At 47.3% G+C, this 27,349-nt stretch overlaps 2 protein-coding genes across 4 annotated transcripts in view; one reads left to right on the top strand and one right to left on the bottom strand.

The window, feature by feature from the left end:
* The window catches only part of TTI1 (TELO2 interacting protein 1), a 33,179-nt gene extending 31,651 nt beyond the window's left edge, over nt 1–1,528 (bottom strand). The window contains exon 1 of one of the 2 annotated variants that reach the window (XM_040330565.1): nt 1,425–1,528. The gene's annotated coding sequence lies outside the window, so the exon portion shown is untranslated. The other variant, XM_040330566.1, reaches the window with a different exon arrangement.
* A 21-nt stretch (nt 1,529–1,549) lies between these two features.
* The window catches only part of RPRD1B (regulation of nuclear pre-mRNA domain containing 1B), a 95,844-nt gene continuing 70,044 nt past the window's right edge, over nt 1,550–27,349 (top strand). For both annotated transcript variants that reach the window (XM_040330570.1, XM_040330569.1), the window contains exon 1: nt 1,550–1,789. In XM_040330570.1, the coding sequence (XP_040186504.1) occupies nt 1,639–1,789 (151 nt within the window). In that variant the 5' untranslated portion in view covers nt 1,550–1,638. The remainder of the gene's footprint in view (nt 1,790–27,349) is intronic.

Genomic DNA, 27,349 nt, shown 5'->3' with positions numbered 1-27,349 from the left:
CCCCCACGTATTCCGGGCTCCGCTTGCCCATCTGCGGGCCCGGGATCGGCACAGCGGGTGCCGCTGGGTAAAGAGAACGTATAGAAAAAACGCATGACAGGACCTCTTAAATATGAGATCTGAGATCAAAAAGACCTCAGATCTCATATTTACACTAAAATACAATAAAAAAAATAAAATAAAAAATGTCCCTTTAAGAGCTATGGGCGGAAGTGACGTTCTGACGTCGCTTCCGCCCTGCAATGGTATGGAGATGGGTGGAGGCCATCTTCTCCCTCACTCATCTCCATACCAAGCTAGGTAAAGAACCAGATCACCTCCGCCGATAAGCGGCAGAGGGCACCGGAGAGCTGCGGGAGGGGCACATCTCCCACCGCCGATAAAAGTGATCTTGTGGCGAATCCGCCGCAGAGACCACTTTTATCTGAAAGTGGACACCGGGGTTATAGTAGCTAGCTGCTGCGACAACAATATGCGTCTTCAATAAGGATGAGCTCTGGCGTGTTCGCATAGAACACGTGCAGAGCCCGCCAGGAAGTCTGCACGGCGCTGTGCTAATCACAGCCAGGGAGACATTGTCCCGATGCTCGGCTGCAGGGATCATGAAATGTCTCCCTGGCTGTTATTAGCACAGCGCCGTGCACACTTCCTGGCGGGCTCTGCACGTGTTCTATGCGAACACGCCAGAGCTCATCCTTAGTCTTCAACATATTGACGTGTAATTGCGTCAGGGGATCCGTAAGTGGTTAAAGTTACACCGAAGCACATAACATTCCACCCCCCACAAAAAAATTACACCCCACGAGTAAGCGCACGCGGTGACGCACCTACGCCTGAAAACGTTGATTACTTTACACATCACTGGAATGAGAGCAATAATTCTAGCACCAGACCTCCTTCATGAGACTAAACTGATATTCCAACGGGGGGAGGGCTTTTTAATGGAGGGGAGGGAGGAGAACGTCCGTTTCCAAGCGCCGCGGAAATGGGAACTCGCCAAAATCGGGTACCTGCTCCCCGGGGGACGAGTCCTTAAGGCGGAACTTCCCCCCTTTGGGTGGAGCTTTGAAGCTTTAGACCAGGGATCTTCAAACTACGGCCCCCCAGCTGTTACAGAACTACACGTCCCATGAGGCATTGTTAAACTCTGACATTCACAGACATGACTAGGCATGATGGGAATTGTAGTTTGAAGACTCCTTTAATCTACTCAGCTAAGAAACAGTATTCTGTCATCTCTACATTCTCCCATTGACTTACCTGGAATGACTCTACAAGTGCCAGGACACTATGTGCTCCAGTCTACCCTGTGACGTGAACGCAGGCACACAAATATATAGAACACACCAATATTTCCTCCACCATTATCACAAACAAATGTGCTCCCCCTCAGTCCCCTTCCCTGACACATGACACACACTCACCTCATCCCATAGTACAGGAGAGATAGGGCGCTTTCACATGCCGGAAGTGACGCCATCAAAGCGCCGCCGCCAGCGCCGCGCACAGCCTAACGGTCAGTCGCTAAGGCAACGCGTCCCAGTGCCTCGCCGCCGGATCACGTGACGAGCGCTGTGCTGAGTTGAGAGGTCAAGCGGCCATCTTGCGCCGGGCCCGGGGCCCCCCTCACGGAGAGACATGTCGTCGTTTTCGGAGTCGGCCCTGGAGAAGAAGCTGTCGGAGCTGAGCAACTCGCAGCAGAGCGTGCAGACCCTGTCCCTGTGGCTGATCCATCACCGGAAACACGCGGCCCCCATCGTCACGGTGTGGCAGCGGGAACTCCGGAGAGGTGTGTGAGGGGGGGGGAGGGGAACTCTGTCTGTAAATAGTCATCGCTCTCCTAGTAAAAGTGTGAGATAGTCAGACGTTTGAGAGTCGTCCTGGGAACAGGAAGTGAGGGGAAAGCTTTCAATGGGGACACGTGTTCCAGAGATAAAGTGGCAGCATGGGAGGCTTTCCTCTCACTTCCTGTTGTATCTCTGAGACAGGAAGTGAAGGGAAGTCTCCCCAATGGGGGAAATAACCTGATGGGGGATGTATGGTAGTATTAGGCCTTGTTCACACGGGTTGTAGTGCGGCGTACGTCCGTGTTTACCTGTATGGTGTTCCATGCATCGCAGTGCAGGAAGTCCCATTCATTTCTATCGGGATGCAGCAGCTGCATGGACACAACCGCTGATCCCAATGTGACGTCGGCGCGGCTGTATGACCAGAACACGTGTCAAATAGGGAGCAGCGGCCGTTGCATCCCAATAGACGTCAATAGGACTTTCCTCAGATATTGTAACAGAAGTGACGTTCCGTCGCCGCCATCTTGCTACACCCCGCACTCGCCCAGGGTAAGCATGAGCTCAGGCCGGTGTTTCCTCAGATATTGTAACAGAAGTGACGTTCCGTCGCCGCCATCTTGCTACACCCCGCACTCGCCCAGGGTAAGGATGAGCTCAGGCCGGTGTTTCCTCAGATATTGTAACAGAAGTGACGTTCCGTCGCCGCCATCTTGCTACACCCCGCACTCGCCCAGGGTAAGGATGGGCTCAGGCATGTTCCCAACTCCACGTGCCCGCGTCTGCTAGGAAGCTGACACTCCACGTGGACCGGGAAATGTCTCACTACCTGTGATCAGCGATGCGGAGTGTAAGCTTCCTGGCGGGCGCATGGAGTTGGGAACACGCCTGAGCTCATCCTTACTGTGGAGGAGTGCGCGGTGTAACTTCTGTTACAATATCTGAGGAAACACCGGCCTGAGCTTATCCTTATTGACACGACTGTCCGTGTTTCGTCAGATTAGGCGACCCGTCAGATTTTGTAACAGCAATGAAGGCCTGTCGCCGCCATCTTGCTACACCCCGCACTCGCCCAGGGTAAGGATGGGCTCAGACATGTTCCCAACTCCACGTGCCCATGCCCGCCAGGAAGCTGGCACTCCACGTGGCCCAGGAAATGTCTCACTGCCTGTGATTAGCGTTGCGGAGTGTCAGCTTCCTGGCCGGCGTGGGCACGTGGAGTTGGAAACATGCCTGAGCTCATCCTTATCAGTGTTTCGTCAGATTTTGTAGAACGGAAGTGGCATTCCATCGCTGTCATCTTGCTATACCCCGCACTCCTCCACAGTAAGGATGGGCGTGTTTGCAACTCCATGCGCCCACCACGAAGCCGACACTCTGCAGTGCTAACTGCAGGCAGTGAGACATTTCCTGATCTGTGTAGCCGCGGACCAGGAAATGTCTCACTACTTGTAATTAGCGCTGCGGATTGTAAGCTTCCTGGTGGGCGCTGGCACGTGTAGTTGGGACCATGCCTGAGCTCATCTTGACACGACTACCGGTGTTTCGTCAGATTAGGCGACCCGTCAGATTTTGTAAAATGGAAGTGTTGTTCCGTCGCCGCCGCCTTGCTACACGCCGCACTCCTCCACATTAAGGATGGGCGTGTTTGCAACTCCACACACCCACCAGGAAGCCGACACTCCACAGCGCTAATATGCAGGCAGTGAGACCTTTCCCGATCTGTGCAGCCACGAATTGGGAAATGTCTCGCTTGCCGTGATTAGCGCTGCAGAGTGTCAGCTTCTCTGGCAGGCGCGTGGAGTTGCGAACACGCCTGAGCTCATCCTTAACCACTTCAATACCAGACGCTTTCGCCTCTTCTTGCCCAGGATAATTTTCAGCTTTCAGATCTGTCACACTAATGGGTGGCACTGATGGGGGACACTGATGGCAGTGATAGGCACTGGATAGGCAGCACTGATGAGGAGCTACTGAGTGGCGTCTGAAGTAAACTGACAGGCATTACTGATGGCACACTGATTGGCACTTTGGGCACTGACAGGCGTTATTTATGGGGCACATGCTGGCAGCCGATGGGCAGTTATTGGCAGATGATGGGCACCACTGATGGGGGGGGGGGGGGGCTGCACTGATAATCAATGTGCTGATTATTAGTGCAGCCCCCCCCCCCGACAGGGAGAGCCGCCGATCAGTTCTCCCTGTCGGCGTGAACCGAGAAAAGCCGCTTACCGGCACTTCCTGGTTCAGGTAATGATCAGCTTTGATTGGTCACAGCTGATCACGTGGTAAGGAGCCCCTGTCAGAGGCTTCATACCACGATCGGGCATGCGGTGTGTCAGACTGAGACACGGCACCTCAGATTACCACATCGCCTCAAGGCGCTGTATCCAATGTCGTTGTCCAGAAACGCTTCAGAACAGATGGGTCTTAAGTTTTTTTTCTGAAGGCCCAATGGTTTTCTTCCATGCAGATGTCTGTAGGTAGAGCGTTCCATAGCCGTGGTCCTTGGACTGCAAATCTTCGTTCTCCTTTAGATTTGTAGCAGGACTTGGGGATGCGGAGGAGGTTCTGGTTAGTTGATCGTAGGGCCCGATGTGGGGTGTTGGTGTGAAATGCAAGACTCCGGTGGGTGTAACAAGATGGCCGCTTTCCCCTTCACATTGTATCCTTACTGTGGATGAGGGTGTAGCAAGATGGCGGCAACCAAACGTCACTTCAGTTACAAAATTTGACGGGTCGCCTATTCTGACGAAGCACAGTGCAGTGATGCGTGGAACACCTGTATATCCGCCGTGGGGGTAAATGCGCCCTCAAAGGGACATACAGTGTACTACACCCTGCATGAATGAGGCCTATACCTTCACATATTGTTCATGTTTTATTCACCTCGTATTGCTTCCAAACTTTTTTACCTATTGAAATGATGGCGCCCGCTGTACCACTCTGCACACCGCTTCTCCTATCCTCCACTTAGATCTCCATCACACGTGCTTCAGCTCGCATAAGAGGAGTATGAACCACAAACTTTCACAAAGCATTTGCAGAACTTGCAGAAAACGTTTAAGCTTTTAAAGTACCGTTCCGCTTCAGTTTGTCAATGCTGAACACAAATGTTAATGGGAGTGTTGATTGCCACTTTCACCAACTCCTGCCTGATGTATAGACTAATGACGGTGGCCGGGAGGCTCTCTCGTTTTGGGACGAAGTCATATGATGACGCCCCAGTCTAAGCGCTCTTGCTCAGCAATGGTGGGCGCGCTGTGTCCCTGGGACAAGGCTCATCACCAGAGAACTGATGAGGAACTACGGCACTAGTGTGTTGGGTAAAGGAGCCGCCGACTGTATCACTCGGCCCCGCCCCCCCCCAGCGCGTTGCGTCATCCACTGTGATTGACAGCAGCGCCAGCCAATGGCTGCGCTGCTATCAATCCGTCCAGCCTAGCCAATCAACGGCCAGGCTGGGAACCGAAGGGGATCACATGGACATGCGCGGGACTTTCGAGGGGTGAGGTAAGTAAAACAGGGGTTCGGGGGAGGGCCGTTACTGTCGGATGTTTTTTCACCTTAATGCATAGGATGCATTAAGGTGAAAAAACATTTACCTTTACAACCCCTTTAAAACAAATTAGGTCCTGATAACCTATGGAGAATAGTGTGAATGAAAGGGGTAAGAGGAGCGCCTTCTTTTATTCACACAAGGCGTATCCACGATTTCAGTAAAGGGCCGATAACGATGCGCTTTACCCATGTGATCAGCTGTGTCCAATCTCAGCTGATCACATGTAAACAAGGAAATGCCGGTTATTGGCTCTCCTCGCTTCACAGTGACAAAGTGTGAGGGGAGGAGTGCCGTTCAGCAGCATCTTCTCACAGGGGAGGTCTGTACAGATAATCAGTGCAGCCCCAATGGTGCCCAGCAGTGATGCCAATTTGTGCCTATAAGTTTCACCTATCCGTGTCCATCCGTTTTGCATGTATATTAGTGGCGCCTCATCAGTGAAGGAGAAAGATTAATTATTTACGCTATTTTCGAAATTTAGAAAAACTTTTTCTGTTAAAATTGAAAAAAATAATTTATTTTTTATTTAATAATTTGGTCTTTTTAGTGTTTATTTTTTGCTAAAATAAAAAAAAAAAATTGGCGGTGATTAAATACCACCAAAAGGAAGCTGAGAAATGGGGGGGAAAAAAAGCTCTATTTGTGTGAAAAAATGATGATTGAGTACAGCGTTGCATGAAATGATGAAATTTGGGTACAGCATTGCATGACCGAGCATTTGTCATTCAAAGTGTAACAGCACTGAAAATTGGCATGGGCAGGAAGGGAGTAAAAGTGCCCTGTATTGAAGCGTTTAGGCTGGGTTCACACTGTTGTTGTTACGGTTCACAACAGGGGTCCTTTGAGTCCCTGTACACTGATATAGGTGCAAATCGGGTCCGAATTATTGCATGAATCTGCACCTGAAACGCAGCCAACCCTTTTCCAATGCCGACCACAGCCGCCCCGGCTATTATCCGATTAATCAAAACAATAATCGACCAACTAATCGATTATGAAAATAATCGTTCGTTGCAGCCCTAGACTGCCACCCCTCAGTGTCCATCAGTGCCCGCCCATGCCCAGTGCCCACCCTTGCCCAGTGCCCACCCATCAGTGCCGCCTCACCGGTGCCCATCAGTGCCGCCATATCCGTGCTCGTAATCGAAGAAGAAAACTTACTTATTCACAAAAAAAATAATAGAAAAAAATAAAAACTTAATTTTTAAAAAAAAAAAATCGTTTTTTTTTTTTAGTTGTTGCGCAAAAAATAAAAATCGCAGAGGTGATCAAATACCACCAAAAGAAAGCTCTATTTGTGGGAACAAAATGATAAAATAATTGTTTGGGTACAGTGTAGCATGACCGCACAATTGTCATTCAAAGTGCGACAGCGCTGAAAATTGGCTTGGGCAGGAAGGTGCGTAAGTGCCCTGTATGGAAGTGGTTAAAAAAAATTGCATTTGAAAAACCGCTGCGCAAGCACATTGAGGATCACATTTATTTATTTTTTGAAGTCTATTTTTTTGATGTTTTTGATTGTTGTTCTATATATATATAATGTGTGATTTAAGCAAATTATTCACAGTATTAATGAACTTTTTTATGGGGTCAGCGCAGTAGTATATGTTCCACATATGCAAACACTTATAACATTGGGGGTTATTTACAAAAGGCAAATCCACTTTGCACTACAAGTGCACTTGAAATTGCAGTCGCTGTAAATCTGAGGCGTAGATCTGAAATGAGGGGAAGCTCCAATCATTTTTCTTTTTTTTTTCTCCAATGACTTGTTACCTTTAAAACAATGTTTGTTTTAGTAATTGTATCCTTTTACTATGAATACGCTTTTTATTCCTTAATTTACTTTCCACGATGACATTTGGTAACACCCTATTTATTTTTGTGAAGAAGCATTGCTTTCTATACGGGTCGCAATGGTTCTTTTTCTCCAGACAGTAGTCTTCGATCTCTGTTGATCGGTGACACCTTCTATCTGTGATATATGTTAACAAAAGATAAGCTGTGGGCTGAATCATCTAGTTTGTAGGTTAATCTGATATTGTGGCAGCATGTGATTGCTCAAGCTTGCCTCGCAGGTTGGGGAAAGCAGGAGAGGTCATATTGCCCGTGGCTGGAATACTTTGTCTGCATTAAAATACCCATAATGACTGGTATTGTTCACAAGTCTCACCCAACAGTTCTGTTTTTTTTGACACATGAGCCCGCAGCTATGCGAAATCTTGTCCCTGGAAGGAAAAGCTCTTCTTATTCTCATTTATTGTCCTTTAAATAGCCTCTGTATGGTAAGATTTACAGGCTGAATGTAGAGCCTCATCAAAGCCGTTACCGTCATCCACCAATTCCCACGCAAGTCAGAGATGAGGGTTTTCTCTGTCGGAGAAGAGAAGCCAGATCTCATAGTAGTATTGTACAATGTAGAATACTCATTTTAGCTGACCTGTTGTGTCCTGTAATTCTGGTTATTATATTTCCTCCTTCTTTTGCAAATGCCTTTTCTATACTGGAAAAATAGCAATCGATTTACTGTATATACTCGAGTATAAGCCAAGGCATCTCATTTTACCACAAAAAAATGGGAAAACTTATTGGGCCAGATTCAGATATAGATACGACGGCGTATCTCTGAGATCCGACGGTCGCATCTATAGAATCATATTCCGCATAGATCTCCCTAAGATCCGACAGGTGTAAGTGACTTACACCGTTGGATCTTGGGCAGGCAACATCCGTTTCTCCGGCTGGGAAAGCGAGAACAGCCAATCCGTTTCTCCGGCTGGGAAAGCGAGAACAGCCAATCCGTTTCTCCGGCTGGGAAAGCGAGAACAGCCAATCCGTTTCTCCGGCTGGGAAAGCGAGAACAGCCAATCCGTTTCTCCGGCTGGGAAAGCGAGAACAGCCAATCCGTTTCTCCGGCTGGGAAAGCGAGAACAGCCAATCCGTTTCTCCGGCTGGGAAAGCGAGAACAGCCAATCGGTTTCTCCGGCAGTGCACATGTGCTGACAGGGAACATGCTGACACGAGGAGAGAGCAAAGTGTAATGCTGCATTCATTCCCTCCTCAGTCTGTCGGGAAGCTCATGTGCTTGGTGTTGAGAAGACTGTATTCTCCGAGAAAGCGGAATCCCCCTCCTGTCTGAACATTTGGCATACAGAAGTGGCTGGACAGAATTTTATCGGTTTAGCAGATAAGACAGTTCACAGCTGTTTTCCCTAAATTCCGCATTAAGTGAATTAATTTGGCCACACTGAGATTTTTATTTATTGGATTAACATAATTTACCAGCTGTGCTGGAACCTCTCTAAACAATTCGTTCTTATTATACCCAGACTTGTTGCTTTTTTGCAGTTTTTGGTAAAGTGTGCCGATTTGATGAATCAAAACCCGCCTGTGACTGACCAGCTTGAAGGTGGCTACAGACATTGGAGATCGTTCGCCCAATCTGGTTTATGGTTGGCTTCTAAGGCCCGCTTTGAAAATCATCCCTGGCCAAGGCTGGCGAGGAAGTTGAATAGTAATTAGGGTTGTCCCCAAGTACCGATACTTTTCAAGTACTCGCCGATACCGATTACCGATACTATTCAAGTACTTGCCGATACCGACCGATTACCGATACTTTTTTCAAGTACCCGCCGATACCGATACTTTTTTCAAGTACCCGCCGATACCGATACTTTTTTCAAGTACCCGCCGATACCGATACTTTTTTCAAGTACCCGCCGATACCGATACTTTTTTCAAGTACCCGCCGATACCGATACTTTTTTCAAGTACCCGCCGATACCGATACTTTTTTCAAGTACCCGCCGATACCGATACTTTTTTCAAGTACTCGCTGATACCGACCGATTACCGATACTTTTTTTCAGTACTCGCCAATACCGATACTTTTTTCAAGTACTCGCTGATACCGATACTTTTTTCAAGTACCTGCCGATACCGATACTTTTTTCAAGTACTCGCTGATACCGACCGATTACCGATACTTTTTTCAGTACTCGCCAATACCGACCGATTACCGATACTTTTTTCAGTACTCGCCAATACCGATACTTTTTTCAAGTACTCGCTGATACCGACCGATTACCGATACTTTTTTCAGTACTCGCCAATACCGATACTTTTTCAAGTACTCGCCGATACCGATCCTTTTTTTAAATGTCACGTGACAGTTTCTCAAATCACAATACAGATTAGGTGGCACCGATCTGCAGCACTGATAGGATTAGGTGACCCTGATATGCAGCACTGATAGACGGCTAGCTGGCACTGGCAGATGCCACTGACGGCTGGCACGTGGCACTGACGGCTGGTGGGCACTGATGGGCAGGCACTAAAATGCCATTAGGGAAGGCTGCCTGCAATGCCCATCCTGGTACTCCGTGCACTCGGCAGCATAAAAGCAGCAGCGCCCATCTTGTTACTCCCAGCCCAAACTATATGGGCTGGGTGTAACAACATGTCCGCTGCTGGCATACTGTGGCCGAGTGCAGGTTGTACCAAGATGGGTGTCTCTGACGTCCAACACGGAGCGTCACTTCCGCGACCAAATGTGGCGGCTCCGGTCGTCCTGAACGCTGCACTCCCTGCCAGCTCGACGGGCCGCCCTCAGCTCCACCTGCCGCTCTGCCCGCTGACTCTGCTGGCAGGTATCGGCTAAGGCATCTGGAGCATTTGTGCGAGTACAAGTACTCGCGCAAATGCTTGGTATCGATACCAATGCTAGTATCAGTATCGGGGCAACCCTATTAGTAAGTATGTTAGGGTTGGCCAAACCGTAGGACCTCTTCCAGCATTAGAAGGGCTGCTGAAAGATAACTTCATGCAGGCACCAAAGAGGGGGTACACGGCTGTTTTTGTAAACACGCCTGAAAGTTCAGGTTGATGTTTCTTTTTATTTGTTTAATTTTTTTATTATTATTTATTATTATATATTTTTTATTTTATTATTCAAAAGTGGTAGCCGTTTGCAGGGAAAACATTGAAATGTTTTACTGAAATTATGGTGAACGTTGTCAACATGTCCGATGTGTCCGCCATAATGTCGCAGTCACGATTAAAAATCGCAAATCGCCGCCATTTCTAATAAAAATGTATTAATAAAAAAAAATGCCATAAATCTATCCCCTATGTTATTGGCGCTATAACTTATGCTCCACTGTTGGTGCCATTGGGAGGAATTGTGCTCCACTGGGAGGAATTGTGCTCCATTGTTGGTGCCATTGGGAGGAATTGTGCTCCATTGGGAGGAATTGTGCTCCATTGGGAGGAATTGTGCTCCATTGTTGGTGCCACTGAGAGGAATTGTGCTCCATTGGGAGGAATTGTGCTCCATTGGGAGGAATTGTGCTCCATTGTTGGTGCCATTGGGAGGAATTGTGCTCCATTGTTGGTGCCACTGAGAGGAATTGTGCTCCATTGGGAGGAATTGTGCTCCATTGTTGGTGCTATTGGGAGGAATTGTGCTCCATTGTTGGTGCCACTGAGAGGAATTGTGCTCCATTGGGAGGAATTGTGCTCCATTGTTGGTGCTATTGGGAGGAATTGTGCTTCATTGTTGGTGCTATTGGGAGGAATTGTGCTTCATTGTTGGTGCCATTGGGGGGAATTTAACACCTTCATTGGTGTCGGGGGGGGGGGGGGGAGAGTGTATGTCTCATTGTTGGCATTAGCGGATGAAAATAGTGCCCAGAGGATCTAATAATAAAAGCAATCAAAGGGACGCATCTGGCTCCCGGGCTGCAGTTTGGAGACCACAACTCTATAGTGTGTACTTATCTCTATAAAAAGCACAAAGTGTCTTTTCTGTCTGCAGCTTCATTTCTCTATCAGCATGAATCACTTTTTTTTTTTTGACACTAATCAAACTCGCATCAAAATTCCGTCGGAGTAAAAGAACATGTTCTCTAGCTAAACTCCGATGTAATTCCTCGGAAAAAAAGTCAGATGGGGCATACACACAGTCAGACCTTTTCCATTGGAAATTTTCGATCGTGTGTATGGGGCTCAAGAGAAAAATGGTGATGGGGGAAGGATCTCCAAATGATTAACAGCCTCAGCTCTGTCCCTGTGTAAAGGGGGTGTGTCTCTTTCCTCCAATCAGCTCTCCGAGCTCTCCTCACTGAGCTCTACAGGGTATAACTACAACTCTCCTCCCCCCTTTTTTTTTTTTTTCTGAACTCTGACAAGCTTATAAATTTTGCTCATTGAGAAAAAACATTTTTTTACTTGCCAGAATCGCCCTGTTGCTGGGCGGAGGCTCCTAATCTGCCACTTCCTGGTCCACGAAGCTCTTCATCACTTCCTCCCTTTGCCTGTGCTCCTGGGAAATTTATATAAAGTAGATAGTGCAGCGCTAAAAATCCAATAATAGAAAGTCCATAGTAGAATCTTTTCTAAAAGTGACTGGTGATGGGTAAAAATCATGCAGGTGCTGTAGAGTGGTAATGAGTAGAAACACCTCCACCAATGGTAGTAATGGCCGCTCACCTCACCAATATGACCCTCTGTTAGATAAGGTCATAAACGGCATTCCCATAAGGGTATCTCCAAAGGGGGTTAATCCAGCAGTGATATGTGATAATCTCCGTCCGTACTCCTCAGCTCGCGCCTCGCTCCACAACCAAGCCAGACACGCCTCCCCGTTGCTGGACGCTCCCACTCATCCGACAGGCAAAACTAGGGGGAGTGGCTGCAAGCCGGGCAGATGAGTGGGAGCGTCCAGCAACGGGGAGGCGTGTCTGGCTTGGTTGTGGAGCGAGGCGCGAGCTGAGGAGTACGGACGGAGATTATCACATATCACTGCTGGATTAACCCCCTTTGGAGATACCCTTATGGGAATGCTGTTTATGACCTTATCTAACAGAGGGTCATATTGGTGAGGTGAGCGGCCATTACTACCATTGGTGGAGGTGTTTCTACTCATTACCACTCTACAGCACCTGCATGATTTTTACCCATCACCAGTCACTTTTAGAAAAGATTCTACTATGGACTTTCTATTATTGGATTTTTAGCGCTGCACTATCTACTTTATATTTATGCTCAGGAATTTTATTAATTGAATCCTAGTGTTCAGCTGCTTGTTGTTTTATGTGTTTATATTGCGCTGATTATACTTTATATTTCGCTCCTGGGAAATTACACATCATTTCCCAGGAGTCTGTTGGCAGTACGGTGATCAAAAATCGCACCATTCCCTGACAGGAAATTATGTGATTTAGGGTGGAACACAGCGACAAGATGTGCTTATCTATGTTGCCATGACAACGGGACGGGACCTTAATCCATCGCCGCCCATTGCGCCAACTTTAGAAACGATTGGTGCTAAGGCCGCCGGTGAATCGCGCAAGATGCATGCTGGTTACCCTGCATGCACCTCTCCAAAGCAAACCAGGAAGAGATATGGATTGGGCTTCACATGCCCACATGATGGCAACGGCCAGAACAGGAGGGAGAATATATTGAGTCATTTATATTTTTTAGGGTTGTCCCAATACCAGTATCGGGACCGATACCGAGTATTTGCGGGAGTACTTGTACTCCCGCAAATACCCCTGATGCCTAAATAGAATACTTGCCGCCGCCGTATATAGCAAAGCCGCTGCCGCGTTAATCACCACGCGGGGAACATTAGAGTCAGCTTTAGTTTGAATAGCGGTTTTCCCCGCCGCGCATAGACACTCCCCCTTGCTCGGGATTGGACGGATCTGTCCAATCGCAAGCAAGGGGGAGTGTCTCTATACACAACGCGGCAGGGAAAACAGCTTATTCAAACGAAAGCTGACTGTAATGTTCCCTGCGCGGTGATTAACATGGCAGCGGCATCATTTAGGTACGGGGGACATGGCTGCATGTGGGGGGACATGGCTGCAATATGTTTGGGGACATGGCTGCGTATATGGGGGACATGGCTGTGTATATGGGGGACATGGTTGCGTATATGGGGGACATGGCTGCAATATGTTTGGGGACATGGGTGCAATATGTTTGGGGACATGGGTGCAATATGTTTGGGGACATGGCTGCGTATATGGGGGACATGGCTGCATATGTTTGGGGACATGGCTGCGTATATGGGGGACATGGGTGCAATATGTTTGGGGACATGGCTGCAATATGTTTGGGGACATGACTGCGTATATGGGGGACATGGCTGCAATATGTTTGGGGACATGGCTGCAATATGTTTGGGGACATGGCTGCAATATGTTTGGGGACATGGCTGCAATATGTTTGGGGACATGGCTGCAATATGTTTGGGGACATGGCTGCAATATGTTTGGGGACATGGCTGCAATATGTTTGGGGACATGGCTGCAATATGTGGGGGGACATGGCTGCATATGTGGGGGGACATGGCTGCATTTAGGAACACATTTAAAAAAAGTATCGGCGAGTACATAAAAAAAAAGAGTATCGGTACTTGTACTCAGTTCTAAAAAAGTGGTATCGGGACAACCCTAATATTTAATATTTAATAATTTTTGTCTGGAACTAAGATATGAGCCCAAGGTTCCTTACCTTGTCCAATTCTTTGACTTGTAAAACCTTTAGCAGTGCTCTGTGCATTACTCTGTATGGAAGGTGTTTTAGGTGAGAATAATGTACTTCAGCTCTAGAACTTTTCTCTTTTTCTTTTAATATCCTCAAAAGATCTTTACATTCCCATTTCTCTGAGATCTAATTAAATTAGAGAATCTATTTTTCAATAGAAGCTATTTTAATTGATACATTTAGAAATTATGATTTCTTTTCTTCTTCAATCTGTAACCTGCAAGCTCTTTAATGAAGGTACTTTCAGTATTTTTTGAGCGGATGGGTTCTGAAATGCTGTAACTTCTATTTAAAGCGTAACTCCATCGGTCTAATGGGAGGGGTTCCATAATTAACTGTCAGGTGTGCAGCTGGAAAGCACCAATTAGGAAATCTGCTGGGCCTGCATCCCTTTAGACGTTCTCCTATTGAAAGTATCTCTCGTGAAATATTTGTTGCAGGAGATGCCTGAAATCTGGCTTGTATCTTAGGCAGACTTCTGGGAAAATTGGTGAGCCAATCACACAAGCAGGAAATGTTTCTAGGGAGTGGTCAGTACACACTCTGTGTACAGAACAACTCCAGGTAGCCATATTGCAATGCGTTCTCGCAGGCCTCGACAAAATCCGGGCGCCAGGTCGCAATTGCGACACGAAATTGTGACCTGGCTCCCGCCAGTAATTGAGGCCTTCAATTACCGGCCGTTGTGGGCCCGACGCGATCGAGCGGCGGGGTAGGTGGGGGCGCACGGAGGCAAAGGATCCTGTGTCTCCGTAAGCCCCCACATCCCCCGCCGCACGACAGCCGGTAATTTAGGCCGCGGCTTTGCAACCTTATGAAGGCCCAAGCTGCCTGCTGTGACCTGGCGCCATCTGGTGGTGGCCGTTGGCATTACAAGTAAAACAGCAGTTCTAATGTGTGTGTTTTTACTGTTTTCACTGCCATCTCCTTCCCTCTAATTAGAACCCCCAAACATTATGTATAATTTTTTATTCTAACACCCTAGAGAATAAAATGGCGATCGTTGCAATACTTTTTGTCACACCGTATTTGCGCAGCGGTCTTGCAAGCGCACTTTTTTTGTGGAAAAAATACACCTTTTTTTAATTAAAAAATAAGACAACAGTAAAGTTATCCCAATTTTTTTATATATTGTGAAAGATAATGTTACGCCGAGTAAATTGATACCCAACATGTCACGCTTCAAAATTGCGTCCGCTCGTGGAATGCCGACAAACTTTTACCCTTTAAAATCTCCATAGGCGACGTTTTAAAAAAATTCTACAAGTTGCATGTTTTGAGTTACAGAGGAGGTCTAGGGCTAGAATTATTGCTCTCGCTCCAACGATCGCGGCGATACCTCACGTGTGGTTTGAATACCGTTAACATATGCGGGAGCTACTCACGTATGTGTTCACTTCTCCGCGCGCGAGCTTGGCGGGACGGGCGCGTTTTTTTGGCTCCTATCTTTTTTAGCTGGCTCCTAGATTCCAAGCAAATTTGTCAAACCCTGCGTTCTCAGAAAATTACAGTGGCTGCAGATTGTAAAGATAAATTATGTGCTGTATTTTTTCTTCGCAATTTTTTTCCCACACGAAAGTGGAGTTACCCTTTTAAATCATAGATCCTTCTTAATCAGGCATGTCCAAAGTCCGGCCCGCGGGCCAATTGCCGCCCCCGTTTCGGTCTAATGTGGCCCCTCTGGTACCGTATTTATCGGCGTATACCGCGCACTTTTTTGCCCTGAAAATCAGGGCAAAATCGTGGGTGCGCGGTATACGCCGATACCCGCTTTCCCGCGCCGAGTTTTGAATACTGCGCCGACATATACCGAGCGCAGTACACTCGGGTATAGTCGGGCAGTCTCGGCTCCTTCCGGATGTCAGCGCGGGTAGCCGAGCATTGCCGACACTACGCGAGTGTACTGCGCTCTGTATATGTCGGCGCAGTATTCAAACTCGGCGCGGTAAACGAGCAGGGAGGACGCGAGGATGCCGCCGCAGAGGACGCGAGGATGCCGCCGCAGAGGACGCCGGACCCGCCGCAGAGGACGCCGGACCCGCCGCAGAGGACGCCGGACCCGCCGCAGAAGGACGCCGGACCCGCCGCAGAAGGACGCCGGACCTGACGAGGCCGCCGCGCAAGACACCAAAACTGTAAGTACAAAAAAAACTTTTTTTCCACAGGACTTTAGGGGTGCGCGGTATACGCGGGAGCGCGTTATACCGCGATAAATACGGTAATTTAAATATATATACTGTTTTTATCGGCGCTGCCTCGGAGGGGATGGGGGCCAAATGCCGTCGGGTTACCTACTGGAGAATCTCCTGTTTTCTTGGCGGCATCTGTAATAGGAAATCCTGTCTCCTGGGCTGCCATTGGACGACTCTTTTGTTTGTTTTATTTTTTTTATTCTTAAATTCTCGCCATCTAATTTTTATTTCTTTATCGTACATCACGGGACACAGAGCGGCATTCATTACTATATGGGTTATATGGAGTACCTTCAGGTGTAGACACTGGCAATCTCAAACAGGAAATGCCCCTCCCTATATAACCCCCTCCCATAGGAGGAGTACCTCAGTTTTTACGCCAGTGTCTTAGGTGTTAGTCATGGTTTAGCTTGCCTCCACATCCTTGGGATTAGGTGAGCTAACCGGTTCTGTCCAAAAAAGCCTCAGCGCTAAAGTGGTCAGTAACCGGACCCCAAACCCTTGGGGTATAGCCCATAATGCTTTTCTTTTTAGAGAGCTGGACCCTGGGCCCAGAACTTAGAAACCTTTGGGTGCCTAATGTTTCTGTTGCCAGAGTGCTATATGGGCCCAGGACAGTGGATCCTTCATAGGAACCCAGGGCCTGAAGGTCTAGACATCCCCACCGAGATGGGGGAAGATTGGGCCTCTTGCTTGGCAAAGTCCTGCGGCATGGAGCAGGTAAGTGAGGGGAAAAACTTGCGGAACTTGGTTCTTAGCAGGTTTTTTCTGGGGGGTCACAGGGGACATGCCTAAAGTTATGCACTGCATCTGGCAAACTAGTCACATATCATAAAGATAGGATGGCTCTATATGTATTATTCCCCATAAGATGTGACCTCCCTTGTAGTGTTGGAAAAGCATTGAGTGGGGCCTGTGATATAAAAGTATATGTGTGTGTCAGAGAGCTGTGCTTACCTGCAAGCCTCCAGGCGATGCTCCATTCAGTCTTCCTCCTCACGGCCTGCAAAGCAGGCAAAACGCCGACCTCCTCATGGTTGCAGGCTGCAGTTTGCTGGAGCAGAGAGGTCCCTTCCTCCCAACCCCACCCCCCCCCTGTCGGGAGGGGCATTTCCTGTTTGAGATTGCTGGGGGGGAAGGGCGGGTCAGTGGCTTAAGGAAGGGGCGGCCCTTCCTTGTTTGTTCCATATAGCTCATTCAATACTTTGGAACTGAGGAGGAAAGACCAGAACGGCAAGCACGGGGCGCCGAGGACACACAGTGGCCAGAAAGAATATTGCAGTCTTCAGAAAGACTGTTTTCAAGCCTAGGAATAGGCTGTTTCTTTTCCATCTCATAGTTTTTCTTGCAATACTACTCAGGGGGACAGAATGTTTTTTCTTTCCTAGATTTGAAAAAAAAAAAAAAAAAAAAAAAAAAAAGATTTTTTTTTAAAAAAAAAAAAAAAAAAAAAAAAGTGTCATCTAGGGGAGAGGAAGCATTTTTTATCCCCCAAACAGGTGTTTGGGCATTTAACTATTTATAAGTCCCAGGTACCAATAAGTAGCAGGTGTACCTCGGTATTGTACCATGGCATCAAAAAACAAGGGTACAAGAGGTGGGGATTCCCCCAGAGAGTCTGAGGTCTCGGACAATGCTATGCCGCTGCTTTCCCCACAGGGAGCCTTGGGGCCATCGGGATCTGGGGCTGGAGCTGACGCGGGTCAGTCCAACCCTAAGATGGTCACGGAGGAGGTATTACTCACCTCTTTAAAAGAGATGCAGAAAAGCATGGGTAAAATGATAGCCGCAGCTATGCGGGGCAGTAAGCGGAATAGATCTCCGTCGCCCGAGCGCGGACCCTCAGAAGAGGAGGTCCTTTCCTCAGGGGAATTGGACGACCTCTTGGACAAGGACCAAGTAGGTTCAGGGATCGAAGATCCGGATACAGAGGAGTCTGGGGCAGTCTCCCTGAGGGAGAGCTGGTGGATTCAAGGATTGTCGGACTTGGTCCATAGGGCATTCAACTTGCCAGTACCAGATCTCCAGGTATCGACGGTTTCAGCTTTGGGCTCACTGAGGGCGCCTCAAAGCAATGCTGTGTTTCCGATCCATCCTCTATTAGAGGGAGTTTTGTTCCAAGATTGGAACAAGCCAGATAAGATCTTCTTACCACCTAAGAAGTTCTCTGTCCTATATCCTATGGAAGAAAAATTTTCCAAAAGATGGGCTACTCCTGCAGTGGACGCAGCCATCTCATGTGTTAACAAATCGTTAACATGCCCTGTAGAAAACATACAGGTGTTCAAGGATCCAGTTGATAAGCGCTTGGAAGCACTACTTAAGAACTCCTTCACTACTGCAGGGGCAGTAGTACAGCCAGCTGTGGCTGCGATTGGGGTCGCTCAAGCATTATCGGATCAATTTAAGCAGATGCTTAAACTTATTCCTGCCCAGCAGGCAGAAGAATTTTCGGATGTCCCTAAGGCCATATGTTTTACGGTAGACGCAATCAAGGATTCTATCCAGCAAGCGTCACGTTTATCGTTATCCCTTATCCATATGAGAAGACTCTTATGGTTAAAAAGCTGGGAGGCTGAGCCCCCATGCAAGAAGCTCCTGGTAGGGTTCCCCTTCCATGGAGGACGACTCTTCGGAGAAGACCTAGATAAATACATTCAGACCATTTCAAACGGCAAGAGTACTCTCTTGCCAACTAAGAAGAAGGTTCAGGGGCCTGCGTTTAAACGACAGTATTCCCCTGGGCAGGGGCCCTCTAATGCCAAGCAGTATCGACGGCCTCCTGCAAAAGCAAACTTCGGCTTCAACAGCAAATCACAAGGACAGGCTGTTAGAGGCAAAAGGCAGTGGTTTCGCAAACCAGCAAAACCAGCCCCCAAGCCAACCTTATGAAGGGGCGCCCCCACCCACGAAGGTGGGGGGAAGGCTGCGACTCTTTTCAGAGATTTGGGAAGCCAGCATTCCCGACGAGTGGGTACGGTCTTCCGTGGCCACAGGCTACAAATTAGATTTCCTAAGGTTTCCTCCTCCTCATTTCCAGGAGTCGAGGATTCCAAACGATCCGCCTCGGATTCCGGCCAGTCCTGGAACAGGGGCTGGGTTTCTACTCCAACCTATTCATCATCCCCAATGGAGATGTCAGGCCAATTTTGGACCTAAAGATGGTAAATGCATATCTAAAGATCCGCTCATTTCGGATGGAATCCGTGCGGTCAGCAGCTGCCACACTCCAGAAGGACGACTTCATGGCGTCCATAGACATAAAGGATGCCTACCTTCATGTTCCAATTTATCAGCCACATCAAAGATATCTACGCTTCATGGTGGCTTCGCGTCACTTCCAATTCGTGGCGCTTCCCTTCGGGTTGGCTACGGCCCCCGGGGGGTTCACGAAGGTCCTAGCTCGGATCCTAGCCAAGCTAAGGATCCAAGGGGTCACGATCCTAGCATACCTGGACGACCTCCTAGTCATAGACCACTCGTCTCCCGGCTTGGAGCGAGCAGTGGCCCTCACGGTCCAATACCTCGAGAGGTTCGGCTGGGTCCTAAATCGAGAAAAGTCAGCTTTCCAGCCCACAAGGCAGTTGGAATATCTCGGCATGAGATTAGACACAGAACAACAAGGAGTGTTCCTACCTCTGAGGAAGGTAAAAGCCATCAAGGAATTAATCCTACTGGTTCTAAGCAAGAAAGAACCGACTATTCGCCTATGTATGAGGTTACTAGGCAAGATGGTGGCCACGTTCGAGGCGGTACCATACGCCCAGAGCCACACTCGCATCCTACAGGCAGCCATCCTGTCAGCATGGAGCAGAAGGCCACAGGCCTTGGATATCCCGTTGCCGCTCTTATCAAGAGTCCGACAAGGTCTGTGTTGGTGGTTAGACCCTCAGAATCTACTGAAGGGGAAGTCTTTCAGCCCAGTGGCTTGGAAGATAGTGACCACAGACGCCAGCCTGACGGGCTGGGGAGCAATTTTGGATGGTTGCACTCGCCAAGGTACTTGGGCAAAGCCAGAGAAGCAGTTGCCCATCAACATCTTGGAGCTCAGAGCTGCTCGACTAGCCCTCAGGGCTTGGACGTCAAAATTGCAGGGGTTCCCGGTGAGAATTCAATCAGACAATGCCACGGCCGTGGCATACATAAATCACCAAGGGGGAACCAGGAGTCAAGCCGCTCAGAGAGAGGTGAGCTTGATTCTCCTATGGGCAGAGGCGCATGTGCCCTGCATATCGGCAATATTCATTCCAGGAGTGGACAACTTTCAGGCGGACTTCTTAAGCCGCCAGACTCTATGGCCGGGGGAATGGTCTCTGCATCCACAAGTCTTTCAAGCACTCTGCCAAAGATGGGGAGTGCCGGACGTGGATATCATGGCATCGAGACTCAACAAGAAACTAGACAGGTTCATATCCCGCTCAAGGGATCCGATGGCCTGCGGAACCGATGCGTTGGTTTGCCCTTGGCATCAGTTCAAACTTCTTTATGCGTTTCCCCCGCTCCAGTTACTACCCCGCCTGCTGCGCAGGATCCGGGTGGAACACATACCAGTCATCCTGGTAGCTCCAGCATGGCCCAGAAGGGCATGGTACTCACTCATCCTAAAGATGGTAGTGGGAGACCCTTGGACTCTTCCTCTACGGCCAGACCTGCTATCGCAAGGTCCGATCCTCCACCCTGCCTTACGGCATCTAAATTTGACGGCCTGGAAGCTGAATCCCTGATTCTCAGGGGTAGAGGTCTGTCTCAGAAAGTAGTCTCTACCCTAATCAGAGCCAGGAAACCGGTCTCTAGGGTGATTTATTACAGGGTCTGGAAGGCCTATGTAGGCTGGTGTGAGTCCAAGCGATGGCTTTTCTCGCAAAATTACCATCGATAGAGTATTAAGTTTTCTCCAGCTAGGAGTGGATAAAGGATTGGCATTAAGCACAATCAAAGGACAGATTTCTGCTCTGTCAGTGTGGTTTCAGCGGCCGCTGGCCACCCACTCGCTGGTTAAGACCTTCCTTCAAGGGGTCTTACGTATTAGACCTCCAGTTAAATCCCCGCTTTGTCCGTGGGATTTAAATCTTGTTCTGTCAAGTTTACAGAAACAACCGTTTGAGCCGTTGGCTGAAATTCCTTTGGTTCTACTGACAAGGAAGTTAGTATTTTTGGTTGCCATAGTTTCCGCAAGAAGAGTTTCGGAGCTAGCGGCCTTATCCTGTAAGGAACCATATCTTGTTTTTCATAAGGACAGGGTCGTTCTCCGCCCTCATCCTTCCTTCCTACCGAAGGTCATATCCAGTTTTCATTTGAACCAGGATTTGGTATTACCATCCTTCTTCCCTAAACCTACTTCCAGAAAGGAAGGGTTGCTGCATACCTTGGATATTGTCAGGGCCATGAAGGCCTATCTTAAAGCTACAAAGAAGATCCGGAAAACAGATGTGCTGTTCATTCTACCGGAGGGGCCCAAGAAGGGGCAGGCAGCTGCAAAGTCCACCATTTCTAGGTGGATTAAGCAATTAATCACTCAGGCCTACGGCTTGAAAGGGTTGCCTCCTCCAGTATCATTAAAGGCTCATTCTACTAGAGCCATGGGCGCCTCCTGGGCAGCACACCACCAGATCTCTATGGCTCAAGTTTGCAAGGCGGCAACCCGGTCTTCTGTCCACACGTTTACAAAATTCTACAAGTTGGACGTAAGAAGGAATACTGATACTGCCTTCGGGCAGGCAGTGCTGCAGGCTGCAGTTTGAGACCCTCGGATTCCGGGGGCTCCTCTTTTTTGAGTTAAATTTAAAATTTAAAATTATTTTTCTCAACTAAGTTGGATTTATTATGATTTGAGTATATCTCTAAATTAAATCCTTTTGTCTTGGAGATGTTCTCCCTCCCCTCATTGTAAGCATTGCTTTGGGACATCCCATATAGTAATGAATGCCGCTCTGTGTCCCGTGATGTACGATAAAGAAAAAGAGATTTTTAATACAGCTTACCTGTAAAATCTTTTTCTTGGAGTACATCACGGGACACAGAGCTCCCACCCCTCTTTTTTGAGGACCATTTTGGGAGGCATACTGCTTGCTACAAAACTGAGGTACTCCTCCTATGGGAGGGGGTTATATAGGGAGGGGCATTTCCTGTTTGAGATTGCCAGTGTCTACACCTGAAGGTACTCCATATAACCATATAGTAATGAATGCCGCTCTGTGTCCCGTGATGTACTCCAAGAAAAAGATTTTACAGGTAAGCTGTATTAAAAATCTCTTTTTTGTTTAGCCGAGTACATCTATGTTGTTGAGAAGGTGACAAGCTTTGAGTGAACATTCAATGGAAGGGGTGATCCCAACTGTTGTCTTATCTCCCCGACACAGCAATGACATAACTTATTATATCTGTCTGCTTTGCCTGTGTCAGTGTCTACATCCCACATGACAGCATGCAATACACCTAATGATCCTATTACACTGCCATAAAAACACACCCCAAGCAGTTATATTTTGTGGGGATTATCGCACTTTAATGAGATTAGGTTGTCTGCTGGCTGCTGAAAATTGCCCTAGCTGTTTTCTAGTAGAAGCAGGATCATACATTGCTCATGGCTGTGTATTAACCTTTCAAATAGGAACATGAATAGTTCTTGCTTACAACATGGATAAATCCGCCGCTTTGTGTCTATGAAACTGTAGAGATGTGTATGGTGGTGTGTGTTTTTTTTCTTCCCTGTATGATGTTAATGTCTTCAGCTTAAAGGATAAGTACATCTTTTACATACATCCCTGATTCTCCCCCCCGCCCCGCAGCATTTTTTTCTTTTTTTAACCACTTAAAGTGGAGGTTCACCCACAAAAAAATTTTTAAGATTAGATTGATGCTCATTTTGTCTAGGGGAATCGGCTAGTTTTTAAAAAAACGAAGCAGTACTTACCGCTTTAGAGAGCGATCTTCTCCACCGCTTCTGGGTATGGTCTTCGGGTCTGGGCGTTCCTTCTTGATTGACAGGCATCCGACGGTCGCATCTATCGCGTCTCCAGATATGCCCACAGTATACATGAGCAGTGTCAAAAAACTTTTATGTCACATTAGAAGAATGGGAAAACACAAATTGTCATAAGAGCTGTAAGCCCCATACACACAAAGCACCCAAGATAAAACTTCCAAAAGCAAGTAAAAAAAAAAAACTAAAATAAAAGGAATAATAACACTTAAAATGGCAATTCAGGACAAGGTCACATAATCAAACACAATTGGGATACCAGTGGAGAAATGCAGGTTGGCTGGGACAGTTAGGCCCCATACACACGACCGAGTTTCTCGGCAGAATTCAGCCAGAAACTCGATCGGAGCTGGATTCTGCCGAGAAACTCGGTCGTGTGTACACTTTTCACGAGGAAGCCGACGAGGAACTCGTCGGGCCAAATAGAGAACATGTTCTCTATTTCCTTGTTGTTCAATGAGGAAAGTTGGCCCGCCGAGATCCTCGGCGGCTTCAACACAGAACTCGACGAGGAACTCGATGTGTTTGGCACGTCGAGTTCCTCGGACGTGTGTACGGGGCCTCACAAGTCACTAATAAAACAATTTCAACCCCAAATCTGTATTGAGATCAGAGGGAGAGAATCCTAGACTCATACAGAAAGATCCATTCCTGCTCAGCTGTCTAAAAAAAATATTTCTCCACTTTTTCTCTCAACCCCCCCAAAACATTAATCCACTTGGGTCTTTATTCTGACTAATTTCATTGTGCTTCAAAACATTGTTTTGATTTTTTCCCCCCTTTTTTTTATATTACCAATATTTTCCCTAACTCGTACTTGGAGCTGTCTTTATGTGTGGCCCACATATTGGAGTCCGCATGGACACTCCAACATACACAGCAAAACCCCTCTGTGGTACATTTCATAAAATAATGTAACCTATAATTTTTCCTGTAAAATGCTTGGAATTCTTTCTTCCTTTTAGCATTCTCTTTCAAGGTTCTTCACGCTTTTCATTTGTTTTTTCCCCGCAAAGGGTCAATGCAGAAAATGCTCTCAAATTGGCTGCTTTTCTGTGAATAAATCTGTAAAATGGGTCCCAGAATTTTTTTTCTCCAATATCCCCCTGATAATGTATTTTAATAATGTTTTCAACTTGTTTATATTGCACATTATTATCCAGATTAATCCAAAAGTCATTATCAAATTTCTTATTACAAGTAAATACTTTGTCTTTGATTAATGGAAGTGAAGGATTTAAATAGGAGCACATTAATTAAAGACAAAGTACTGTACTTACTAGTAATAGGAAATTTGGATAATGACTTTCGGATTATTCTTGTTAATGTGCAATTTAAACAAGTTGAAAATAATATTAAAAGACATTGGGGGATATTACAGAGGGATAAAGTTCTGGGACCCGTTTTACCGTTGTGGTTTATTTACAGAGAACCAGAAGATTTATACAGATTGACCAATTTATGGATGTTGTGTTCATTACCCCCAGAGCTTCCATTTGTTGTGATGAGGGGGGAGGAAATCAATGTGTAATTTGTATATCCATTTGTGCACAGTAGTAGCTGTATTTATTACGTATGAAGGTTCTGCTTCCTGCTTGGTAGCGCAACACAGTGACTCTGCTTCATTTCATTGCTGTCTCCGGTCTTCAGGCAAGGTCTAACTTGACTGATGACACTCCCTGGCATACAGATACCGCTATAGGAAAATTTTACAAATGTGAAATGCTAAGAGCAAAATCTGGAACTGAAAGGAAGAAAAATGTGAAGCCACATAAAAATGTGTTTTCAGATAAATGCTGCAGAAAAGTGTAATTGATACCTTGAGAATTTGATCCTTACGCTCTTGATCCCTGGTGCCAGCTGTTTATGGATTCACCACTTCCACTAAGGAAATATACCACTATAAAAAAGAGGACCCGTGTCACTGGCTCAAAGCTGGCATTGCCATTTCAGATGTCGCCTACAGCAGGACTCTTTTTTTTTTTTTTTTTTTATTATGTGTAGCCCAACAATCTATTTAGCGGAAATTGTGCACTCATGCGGTCTCTCCTGAACATCCACATGAAACATATTGTAACATTATCTGTTTGCAAACAACTCCTACCAGCATTATACCAGAAAAACTAAATGCCGCCCACCTGCCAACTGTTGAAAAAGTCAATATTCATCCTGCAATCGGGAAATGGCATGTTTAAAATAAAAATAAACACTAGATCTTATCCAATAGACCAGGGGCTACGGCCCATGGGCCACATCCGGCCCGCCAGTGTGATTTGCCCGGCCCACAGACTGCCCCTTTAACATTGCAGCAATACCCCTCCCCTCTGCTACCTTTTATCACACAAGACGAGAAACATGACAGGTCCAAACAAAGGGCGGGACCTTTTGAGTTAAGCGGGTGATTGGTTACTAGGCAGCGGGACGGTTCCAGCAATCAATCATTTGCCTTTCACTTGCAAAGTGCTGGCCTTTGTCCGGACCTGCCCTGCTTCACGTCTTGTGTGATTAAGGTAGCAGCAGGGGGGGGGGGATTTGTGATTGGGGGGGATCTGTGATGGGGTGATATATTATGGGTGGAGTCTGTGATGGGGGGGGGGGTATGTGATGGATGACCTTTTATATGGGGGCTTTTTGATGGGGGGGGGGGTTCTGTGATGGGGGGGGGTGTGATGCAGAGGGGATCTGTGATGGAGAATCTGTGATGGGGGGAGGATCCGTGATGCGGAGGGGATCTGTGATGGGGGGGGGGGGAATCTGTGATATGGGGGTTTTGTGATGGGGGGGATGTGTGATGCGGAGGGAATCTGTGATGAGGGGGTTTTGTGATGGGGGGGATCTGTGATGGGGGGGGGGGAATGTGTGAATGGCAGGGGATCTGTGATGGGGGGAGTCTGTGAAATAATAATACGTTTTATGTTGAAAAAAAATTTTTTTTATTTTAGTTTTTTCCTGTTTTTTTTTTTTTTTTGCACCTACAAATAAGGTGTGCATAGGAATTTGTTCATATTTTTTTAAACTATAGTCTGGCCCCCAACAGTCTGAGGGACCGTGAAGTGGCCCCCTGTTTAAAAAGTTTGAGGACCCCTGCAATAGACCATGAGAAATATGGGGGCTGCCATGGCTGAGCTTCTTTTGAGAATGCTGATTGTCATTGACTTCATTACATTGATGACTGTCCTAGAGCAGTGGTCGCCAGCCTTTCAGACCTCATGAACCACTAAACTCACAATTTTGAATCACACGGACCACTAACATGAATTTTAAATGCCTTATGCACACAATGCTCTGGCTCTCTGAACTCCCCCTGTACTCTGCATCACACTGCTGCCTTACAGACTCCTCATTGGATCTCGCTGTCTTATCCAGCCATGTGCTCCCGCTCCGGGCTCGCTCCCACAGTCTGATCAGTGCTGTCATTGGAAGTCCTCTTCTTTTTCACCTTCCGCTCTCCGCACTACTTCCGACGCCTCCCTCTGAGTTCACAGGAGCCAAAACTACAGAGGATATCAATGCGCGCTGACAGTATTGACATTAAGAACAAGGCTGGAAACATTGAGGCCGGTATACATCTGCCACAATGTTGATTTGTGGCAGAACCCCAGGGGACCCCCAAAATGTTTTCGTGAACCATCAGTGGTCTATGGACCAATGGTTGGCGACCACTGACCTAGAAGAAGTACATTAGAAAGTCAGAACTCTTGGGCTGCATAATTATTTGGAAAAGCCAGTGGATCAGCTTGAGAGCCAAACAGCTAGCATTGTTAAGAAGAAAATGGAAGCATTTGTAATTTCTCATTACAGCTTTCCTTTTTAAAGAAGTCTATGTATGGTATACTGTATGTTTTACGTGGTTGCTTTGATCCAGCTTGGACCCGTGTTACTATGTTTACAACGTACCTGACTGATGCCCCTGGAAGCTGATGTAGACACTGCTATTCAAGCGATCTCCACTTGCTTCCGTGTCCCATGTTGAGCGCCAGGCCTGATACATTGTGAACACAGGAGGTCGGCCACTCAGCACGGGTGCCATAGACGAAGCTTTTACATACTCTGAATGAATGCAAAGCGTTCTCTGATTGGACACCATGGAGAGACATGGCAGTGACCTCATGCTCTCCACCTTGTCCAATTACCGCTGGTTCTTAATTTTTACCTTGATGCAAGGAATGCGTTAAGGTAAACAATGTTTAGGTTTTAGAACCACTTTAACCATTAGACGACCAGTCGCCACAGTTATACTGCGGAAGGTTGGCTCACCTGGGCAAACCGC

This window comes from Rana temporaria, chromosome 12 (genome assembly GCF_905171775.1).
Source record: "Rana temporaria chromosome 12, aRanTem1.1, whole genome shotgun sequence".
Lineage (NCBI taxonomy): Eukaryota > Metazoa > Chordata > Amphibia > Anura > Ranidae > Rana > Rana temporaria.
This window is presented reverse-complemented; position numbering and strand designations above follow the sequence as displayed.